The 10281-nt window shown below is 35.0% G+C and overlaps 1 protein-coding gene across 3 annotated transcripts; it reads right to left on the bottom strand.

Annotated features, from left to right (window-relative positions):
* Positions 1-559: 559 nt before the first annotated feature.
* On the bottom strand, positions 560-10203 carry LOC128188559 (uncharacterized). 3 transcript variants are annotated; one of them, XM_052859678.1, is made up of 6 exons: positions 10058-10203; positions 9697-9890; positions 7965-8131; positions 4322-4740; positions 3958-4140; positions 560-3673 (listed from the first exon to the last, which is right to left on the bottom strand). In XM_052859678.1, the coding sequence occupies exons 3-6, from the start codon at positions 8123-8125 to the stop codon at positions 3039-3041; spliced, it is 1398 nt and encodes a 465-aa protein (XP_052715638.1). In that variant the 5' UTR covers positions 8126-8131; positions 9697-9890; positions 10058-10203; the 3' UTR covers positions 560-3038. The 3 variants fall into 3 exon arrangements, with proteins under 3 accessions (XP_052715638.1, XP_052715639.1, XP_052715640.1); XM_052859679.1 differs by lacking the exon at positions 9697-9890; XM_052859680.1 differs by lacking the exons at positions 9697-9890; positions 10058-10203 and adding an exon at positions 8520-8722.
* Positions 10204-10281: the final 78 nt, after the last annotated feature.

Consider the following 10281-nt stretch of genomic DNA (forward strand, 5'->3'; position numbering starts at 1 on the left):
TTATTGTTTAATATTTGATATATTTGTTACGTGATCGAATTGAGCATTATAATTAACAGAATAAAGGTAACTTTTATTAGTAATCAAACACATACATTTTCCCCTTTATTCAAAATTGACGCAAATTATAGCGTGCATAGGCGTCGGAACCGGGGGGGGGGGGCTAAGGGGGGCTTGGCCCCCCCACTTTTTTTTGCCAAGTTATACCTAACCATTAGAAACATAGCATGATAGAGGGTTCAGCCCCCCCACTTTTTCTCGCAGGAAAGATTATTGTTCCTAAATTTAGCTTGAAAGATTGAGAAGTTAGATTCAGAAGCATACTAGGCCCCCCCCCCCCCCCCCCCCCGGATTAGGATTTCCATGATTTTGGAAATATGGGTAAGAAATTATTTTTTGGAAGCATAGGTATACTACCCCCCCCCCCCCCCCCCCCCCCCCCACGGATTAGGATTTCCATGATTTTGGGAGGTTTTTTTTTCTCAATATTTCTGAGGATTAGTCTAGCCCCCCCACTTTCAATTTGCTTCCGACGCCTATGGCGTGTATAGCTTTAAGCATAAAAATGTACAATGAAAATGTTTAAAAATATTCTCGACGAGAACTACAATGCTTCAATTTGTGAGATTACTGTGCAATTAACCTCAAATAGTGTAGATTCCAAATAGTTCAAACAGTGAACCCTGGACCAACACTGGGCCCCAAGAGGGGTTTAAAGTTTAACATACAAGTATATCACAATGTTTAAAAATCTTCTGAAGAAAATACAATTCTATGTTTAAATATTTTGCTGTGTAAGCATCCTCATATCTTCATAACCTCATATTAAGTTCCTGTATCCTTCTTTCACTTTTAATATTAATAGCTCGTTTACAATTCTGTTACCTTTATGATGTATTTTAGATCTTTTTTGGGTATGATGCTAAAAAAGAAGACTACTTTTAATATATTGTTAATGTTTTGTAAAATCTTGAAATGTATGAGAGTTTTACAAAATTTTTAGAATTTTATATATTTAAAAAATTCAAAATAACGATGTGGCCCATGGGCCTCTTGTTTCAACAACATGTACATAACTGAACCATTACCTTAGCACTATAAGTACATCTTTATACAATGACATGTATCAATACATATAAAGAGTACAAAAAAGTAACGTTTGAATTCGCAGAATCTTTTCTCAAAGCCGAAAAATTATTTTAAGGTTTTTAATACATAACAATAACATTTTATATGCATTGTAGTGAATACCTATACTTCACATTTGTATATGAATTGTACTTAAACTTACCATAAAGTGTATGATCTGAACTGATAATAGGTATAAGTTAAGGTTAAGTGCACATGCACGTATCTTGCATTTAAATTTAAAACACTACAAATAATATATCTATATTTTAACTAAGGCATAGAAAATTGCAATGTGATAACTACAGTGATGACTGTTAAATTTGACAGTTACATAATGTACGTCATCAAACTGACCATTTCCACATTATATACATGTATACCAAAGTCTTTCTTAGTTTTTAACAAATGATTACCACCACACTTTTAACAAAATTCAAATTTATCACTTTAAGATTCTTTTTTTCATGCAATAATTTATTCCACTACTAAGATTAAATGTATGTATAAATGTACCTTCATACCTTATCATAAATGAATTTTAAGCTCACCTGAGCTGACAGGTCAAGTCAGCTTTTCTGATCAAAATTTGTCGGTAGTCTGTCGTTGTTGTCATTATAAACTTTCACACATTTTCATCTTCTTCAGAACCACTGAGCGATTTTCAATCAAACTTGGCACAAAGCATCCTTTGAAGAAGAGCTTTCAAGTTTCTTCAAATAAAGGACCAGGTCCCTTATCAAAGGGGACATAATAAGAAAGAGGAAAAAATGAGGTTTGGTGTTTTAACAAGAGGCCACAGGCCTTAATGGTCACCTGAGTACCAAAGCCCATACAAAGGGAGTCTCAAACATGCTTTTAATTAGGCTTCATACTGAACCTTAACCAAACGAAAAAAAAAACCCATTTTAAAAAACCCAAACAAACAAAACCCAGAAACAAAAAACTAAAAATATGGTTATGACCCTCCCCTTCTGAAATCTTGCCACAACTAATTAATCTTGAAAGATGCCTGCTCTCTTGCCAGATTCATCTTGAATCAAGTTCAGTCTAAACAAAGAAATATGATGAAATTTTTTGACGTCCAAACTGTATAATCAAACACAGTATCCAGTTACAGTTATGAGAATTTGTTGAGTAAAAATTTACATTATTCAAATTCATGAAAATGCATTTATGTTAAATAATGTTAAATATTATAATCAAAAGTTATTCAAAGAGAAAAAAAAGTATCATATATTACATGCATATTATGGGACTAAAAAACTTGGTTCAAAGAGTGCAGCCTTATTTTGTGGAGTCGGGTGGAAGGGGGGAGGGGGGGGGGGGAAGGCATAAGGTAAATTAGGTTTGACAATGTGATGATTTTTCAATGTTATTATCTATTTCAAATACATAAATTAATAGATAAAAAAACACACATTTTTTTAAAAACTGAAGTCAAATTAAAGATGGATTAAGATCATTAAACAACAGATTGATTCACTGTCATTGATTTTGAATGCAATCATCTCTATATTGTTGCAGTCATTTACATTATTAAATTGCCAGTTGTATTTTCTCTGATTAATTGTTCCTTTCCGTTAGGTGCACAAATAAAATAGTTAAACTGAATTAAACAATAATGTGTAAGCTGGAATTACTCTATTATAAAAATGCTGATGACTTGTAATCAGCAGATATAAATAAATGGACACTGTAAAGGGCTTCTGGCTGTACATGCTACTAATCCATTGTTTGAATTAGACTGGGTAACCTGTTCTTGATTCCAAACACTGCAGCTGATTAGAGTTATGTTCAATGTTACTCAAGTGAGTAATATGGCACCTGGGCTTCTTGTATTTAAGAGTCATTAATAATTGGGAAATGAATTTCCCTTCTTTTATAACTATCCAAAATGTGTTTAGTGGTTAGTTCATTTCTTCTAAATAAAGAACAGTCCTATCCTGGAGCCCAGATTCGCCTATAAGTTGTGTCAGATCAGCAAATACTGTCCTTGGGGCATTGCAAGCTAATCTAAACTCTGACAAGTCCATTCCACTCACATTTTCAGCAAATTTTAGCACCAAATCCATTGTTTCATCTAACCTGAAAAACCTCTGATGTCTGCAGCCATCAGGTAGTCGTAAGGCTAACAAGATCCTTTGTTCAGATTCATCAGGCTCTGGAGGTAGCTCATGAAGAGTATGTCCATTTTTGTTAAGAATATCTATTACCTGTCTGTCACAATCCCTGTGCTCATAATTTTGTTGTTTTCTGTCTGAGTATTGCTTATCAATGCTTTCCCTTCTGTCTGGTTTCATCTGATCCACATTGTCTGGGTTATCACTTCCTCTTGACGTACCATTTTCAGAGGGGCTTGCACTGTCATTTTTGTGAATGTCTATAGAATACCGTGTAAGAGTTCTTTCACCAAGTCCAAGAGACATACTCTGTGTCTTTCTAGAAATTTCATCTGAATCTTCAGTGTTTGGTGATGTAGTCCCAATAGCAGGGAGAGGTTTGTATTTCGAGAGAGATGAGGGAGGCCTGAGTATTGGTGTATCTAAAAATAACAATATATGACTCATTCCTCTGCATCAAGTATAACAGTATTCTGATGTTTTCTCATTCATATCTTACTTAATGCCACAATTTTCAGAACTAAAAACCTTTCTTTTCTTTAGTATGTTATGTTAATACATTCATGTAAGCAGTGGAAACAAATTTAATCTGTGTGTGTGTGTGTGTTTGCATGTGCATGTGTGTAAAATGGGAAGAGGGGGTTGTCTGTCCCGTCTCTGAAAAGGTTCCAATGTCTTTGACATTGAAAATACGATGGAAACATACCAACAGCTGAATATGACTGCTGAAGGTCATGCTCCTCTCTTTTCTTTCGACTGCTTTTAAGTCGCTTTCTGCTGGACTTTGGTCGAGCTGTTGGAGGTTTTTCTCGAGGAGTTGAAGGCCAGGATTCATCAATATTTAATATCTTATCTTCAATCTCATGAGATTTTCTCCTATGATGTAAATCTGCAGAAGAAAAAATATCAGAAAAGGTAGGAAAAATTCAACAGTAAAGTGAGTAACATCTTGCTAATAAAAACAATCAACTTTTATGTAGTCTAATACTTCTAGGTTCTAATTACTACCACCACCCTACAAGAAAACAGAATACAAAAAACCCAGTTTGAATTCATGACATTTCATATACCCAATTTTTGTCCATCATTAAAGTGGGTATTTTGATCCTGGTATCTATTGTCATCATGTTCATAATTTGGTGAAGAGCCATAACATATTTCAGCAGGAGAGGAGCCATAGTGATAATCTTCCTGTTGAGGAGAAGAGGAGCTATAGCGTCTTCCATTGTCTTTCATGTCCCCTCTCCTTCTTGATGAAGGTCGACCAGAATGTTGTGGGGGTTCCTGATGTGTTGGACTGTAAACTAAGGGACTGTCTCTGGGGGGTCTGTAGCCCCTTTGTGAGTGTGGACTGTCTCTGAAGGCTGGGGAGTTTCTGTGTTGCTGAGGAGACATATGACCTGACATAAGACCAAGTGGTGTTCCATACTCAGGGGTCATCTGCCGTTCCAGAACAAAGTTTTGTCTAGAAAATTCATCGTAATCCTCCCTGTAATATACCGTTCAATAGCAATGGTTATATATAACATGAATATCTGTAGGCTGTGTATCATTATCAACTACAAAGGAGGCTGATAACTATCATGCAAATCATAATACCGGTATATTAAAGGGTATTATTACCTTATACATGTACTAGCTCTAGATAATATGTTTTGTGCATATATTGTACATTTATTTGTGCAAATGAAAAAACATGGCATTGAAGTCTGGTCTTATTTTGTAGATGAAAATGTAGTTTGGAACAATCAAGTTAGGACTTGTGCATATACATTTATTTTGGTAGACATATATCAGTGCTTTATTTGATTTTTTTCTTTTGATGTTAAATATCAGTTCATGGTTGTATTAGACATTTGTACAAAATTTTAATTATACTCCTAATTATCTCAAAGTACTTGTTATTATACAAAGTAAACTGTACCTGTTGACCAGCCATGAGTCAATAATTTAGCTAAGTGGAACAAGACACATTTCAGTCATTCAGACAATTAAAATGTTTAGGCCACACTAATAAAAATGGACAAAATTTTACAAAACAATGTGATTGAACCAAGTGAGAGCCCAATGTGGCGAGGGCCAGTCTGTTTGGTAACTAAAAAAGATGGTACACCGAGGTTCTGTTGAGGCTTCAGAAAATTAAACAAGAAAGACGTGTATCCACAACCAAGAATCAATGACATGTTAAATAAATGAGCAGGAAATAAATGGTTTTCAACATTAGATTTAGCCAGTGGCTACTGGCCAATCAAAATGGATGAAACAGGCACAATAAAAACTGATTTTACAACTCATAGGAGTTTGTTTCAATTTAAAATCCTGGCATTTAGGCTTTGTAATGCCCCCGCGACCTTTCAAAAGTTAATGGAAAAAGTTCTGGGGAATCTCTCATTTGACAAGTGCTTGTGTTACCTTGACGACATTATTGTCTTTGGTAAAGATTTTGAAAATGCTCTGGGAAAAGACTATGTGCGGTATGTGCAGATATGCATTTTTTGCCTCCAAAATCAAAGTTTTATAAAGAGCTTTAAAAATAAGGTGAAAGATAGTTAAAATCATATTAAAAATAAGGGTGTAAAATGTTATCAACACAGTGACGTCATAATGTAGAAATGACGTCATGAAGATTGCCTTATTTTGATAAATTGGTGTTTTGTAGCAAAATATGGGTGTTTTCCGATGGTTTTTCGACTGGAAAACATCGAGCGCAGGCTTGCTCAAGTACCATATATTAGTTCAATGTGTATAACTATCTGAACAAAAACATATGTTAAAATTGTACTCGAGCAGACGTGCTCTCTATACTTCCGAATGCAAAATATAAAGCAAAAATGAGAATATTTTCATTTGTTTGCAAATTTGCTGGAATTAGGTCATTAAGGTGACGTCATAGATAAACAGCAAATGAGCAATGATGATTAAGATCAAGATTAAAGTGATAGGCATCCTCTGTACAATGATTTATGAAGATTTGATTTTGATACTATTAAGAATTGGTTGAAATCGGGGGCAGATATTTGACCATACCGCACATAGTCCTTTGCATTTTGTTTTTGGTAAACTTTGCAATGCAGGTTTAAAACTAAAACCAAAGAAATGCTCCTTATTTCAAGAAGTTACTTATACTTATGCCATTTGTAAAAGGGCATACAGTATGACCCTGAAAAAACTTGCGCTGATGAAAATTGGTCTCCACCAGAAAGTAAAAGAGATATCAGAACTTTTCCTGGTTTTGTAAGGTACTAAAGAAGATTTATTCAAAATTTTTCTGAAATCGTGATGCCCTTATCCAGACTGACTGCAAAGAAAGTAAATTTTCAATGGGGTGAAAAATTTGAACAGTCCTTTCAAACTTTGAAACGAATGTTAATTACTTCACCTATTTTAGCATTTCCAGATTCAGATGAAGAGTTTATATTAGAGGTAGATCTATGCTAGCGCTTATGGACTGGGTGGTGTCATATCTCAGTTACAAAATGGTGACGAGCGCTTGATAGCATACGGTAGTAATTAACGTTGAGTCATACTCAGCAACATTACTGTACGACCAAAAGAGAGTTTTTGCTTTAGTTCATTTTCAGAGACATTTTCGCTACTATCTCTTACTTAGAAAGTTTACCATGCAAACTGACCACGCTCCCCTTAAATGGCTAAGAAATTTCAAAGACACAGACAGGATGCTTCCACGATGGTCGATCGAGTGTCATGAATGCTATGATTACGTGATTGAACATAGACCGCAGGCACCAAACACAGAAAATGTTGACTTGTAAGCGTTCAGATTGTCCAGACTGTGCTGATTCGAAGCAAATGAATAATATTAAAAAAAAATTTATGACATCACCTTTCTTTTAGTAATATAATAAATGACAACTTCATCATAGTGGTGTGTAAACGCATAAGACTGACTGATGAGTTCACCTTAATTTCACAAAATATCAGGTACATGCATGTTCTTTACGGCACTCACACCTGCATCCTTAATGTGAGTGAATCTTCCAGGACCGATCTTACTTTCATCTATTATGAAACATAAATTCTTTTTGGTTAATTTTGTTAAAAGTGTTCACTATTATTTAACAAGTATAAAAACCCATGCATGTTTGTGCTCGGGGCTTCCTCACTGAGCCTTAATTGCACCAAGGTACAAAGACGCCCCCTTTCTTATTTCTAAGTTGACTCAAATTATTTATGTCTTATTTTGGGAGATTTTTGTTCTTTAATTTTTCATTATTTATTTTGGCCACTAGGTACACTATAGCTCCTCATTGTAATTAATAATTGTTATTTAATTACAAATGAATTTATTTTCAACTTATCAACTTCTTCTGTTTTTTTTCTTCTTGATAAAAGCCTTTTTACAGGTCAAAATCATCTGGGTGAAATCAGGTAAAAACACAATGGGAAGTAAAAATACATCATATACAGTCAGGGTTGTCTCTAAAAATTGAAATAGAAGGAAAAAATGAAAAAGTAGAAGGGGATAAGGGGGTCTTGCTTATAGCTACATTGCATTTGAAATGCAATAATAGCCGGGTAATTAAGGCATTATAGGCGGGTGAATTCCCCGCCCCACAGTTCTTAGAGACAACCCTGTACAGCAGTGAAAAAGAACAAACTACTATAATTTCATTGTTTTTTTTATGGTATTAATGACCTGTTATCTTCGTCATATCACACACTAATCACTTATATTATTTTCAGCTGCTTTACCTTTCATATGTCTCTGGTGTAAACCCTCGCCTAGATGCAGGTCTTCCATTTTCCTCTTCATCACTTATCAGTTGTTCAATTTGTCTTCCACCTCTTGATGGGGGGCGTCTTAAGCGGGATCGAAGACCCCTACCTGTTTTTGGACGACCGACTGCTTCCATCTATATCTGCATAAATATTACAAAACCAGTCAATAAAAATCTGCATCGTCCAATATCCATCATATTTTAATGTGTGAGCAAAAGCCTTTTTGCTGTAGACAGTTAAACATTCCTTCAATTTATCCAAAGATCGATACTGTCTTTGACTCTAAGCTTAAAAATACTGTAGATTGGCAAATAATCACGATGGTTTTAATTTCACTAGATTCGCGATTTATCGTTTTCCTGCTTAATTAAACCCATTGTAAATATTTACATAATTGTTTTTAAAACTTGTTAATGCTTATATTTTGAACAACTTGTTTTTCTGGAGCGTGAAATTAAAACTATCGCGACTGCAGGTGCATTTTGATAAATCGTGAAATTTTAACACCGTGGAATTAAAACAACTTACGGTATACAATAGTATATACGTCCCTGTCTTTGTTTTATGACATGCGATGGTCAGAGTGGTTCAAATACTTAATTGAGCTATATAGCTCTGTTGGTAGAGCACCCGACTATAGAATTTCAGGGAGCCTGGGTGCGAATACAAGTCTGGTCGGTCATTATTTCTCCCAACCCACATTATATGAGGTGCTGTGACAAACACATCTTCACAAGTCAAGGGTTTCTGATCCAGATCCGCTCAACATAAACCCTTGACCGAATGGTCAAAGTTTGACGAGGTTAGAAACCTCGCATGCTGGTTGGTGTCATACAAGTTTACAAGATCCAATAAGAAACGTTGTTTCAATAATTGCTAATTGTGCATTGATCAATGTTGAACTGTTGTCAAATAAATTTGAGACGGACTAGTAAGTATTTGACTTACTGCTATCAGATTTTAGTCTACGTGAATCCAACTTTTCTACAAATTTCATTTCGTTCATGGGAGCAGCCATTTGCTATAATGTTTCTGTTTATAACACATTCTCTCATGATTGGCTAGAACAAGAGGGCACAAAAGTTCTAAAATGAGTACACTCATTAGATGGCGTAATTGTTAACCAGCATAGGTATTGTCTTTTTGGTCAAGGGTTTATGTAGAGTGGAGTAGATCAGAAACCCTCGACTTGGAAAGATGTGCCAAACCCTGCAAATCTGATTAAATCAGCTGTTCTGATGTGCTACCGCTCTTGAGCATCTGAAACTACCATCTTAATTAGAGGTCATGTCAGTCGTCTTAAAGATCTTTTGATAAACCAATCAAATTGTGGCTGACGAAACTCATAGCAAATTCATTCAAAGATGCTGCTTCGTTGAGAAAAGTACCAACTTTTAGGAAAACGTATAGTTATGCAATATGTGCATAGCATGTGACTTTTCTCCTCTGCAAACATTAAAAACTTCCTAAAAAAGGCATTTATTGACACTGGCATTTATATGTTTTTGTTACTTCTGACAGTGTTTAAGAAGTGTGAATTTTGATTGGTCAAAAAAGTTATGATTTTAATATATTTAGATTCCTGGTCATCAAAATTAGATGTGACCTCTACGTGGGTTGTTTCAGATGTTTGGGAGTGATAGTGAATCAGAACAGATGATTTTTTTCAGATTACAATCCTTGGAACTGACAGGTTACATTGTACCTTCTGCTAGGGGACAGAGCTCGAGCCTTAATTGGGAGGGCGAATTATATTTAAGATCATTCGAAGGGTGTGATGTTACGGTCAGACCGGTCCAAATACCGGCATCAGAGAGGTCAGTTGGTAGCACACCTGATTAGAGATTCAACGGGCCCGGTTTCAAATCTCGGTCTGGTCCGTCATTTTTTCTTTTAACCCTTTAAAACAGCAAAGGAATGTCAAAAGGACTTTTGTTTTGTTTAACATTTGATTTTAGTGTTTCGTTGTATTTTATTTTTCTTATCTTGAACTATCAACTTCTCTTTATTTTCAAGTTTATTGTGCTGAAAACGACACTACTTTTACTTCAAATTGTGATATTTACCATGTCCATGGCGACTGTTCTTTACCTTATCCGCCATTCATTGTTTACATTTGCGTTACGAATAAGTCGCTCCACGATTGGATAATATTTGATTTTGTATAACGGTAGATGACTTAAAAACTGAAATAGGCCTATTTATAAGCTTTATTTGAAATCACAATATTCTTAAGAATTGAATGTTTCTTTAAATATTGTAGTTTAATTTTAAAAGTGAGTTGAGATCG

The sequence above is a fragment of the Crassostrea angulata genome, chromosome 6, assembly GCF_025612915.1.
Source record: "Crassostrea angulata isolate pt1a10 chromosome 6, ASM2561291v2, whole genome shotgun sequence".
Classification (NCBI taxonomy): Eukaryota; Metazoa; Mollusca; class Bivalvia; order Ostreida; family Ostreidae; genus Magallana; species Magallana angulata.

Excerpts from the sequence above, each read along its gene's own strand:
- LOC128188559 (XM_052859679.1), bottom strand. The coding sequence starts at position 8,125 with ATGGAAGCAGTCGGTCGTCCAAAAACAGGTAGGGGTCTTCGATCCCGC. Across the intron at positions 4,741-7,964 it reads ACACCAGAGACATATGAAAG|GGAGGATTACGATGAATTTT; the intron begins GTAAAGCAGCTG and ends GGTATATTACAG. Across the intron at positions 3,674-3,957 it reads GCAGTCATATTCAGCTGTTG|ATACACCAATACTCAGGCCT; the intron begins GTATGTTTCCAT and ends TGTTATTTTTAG.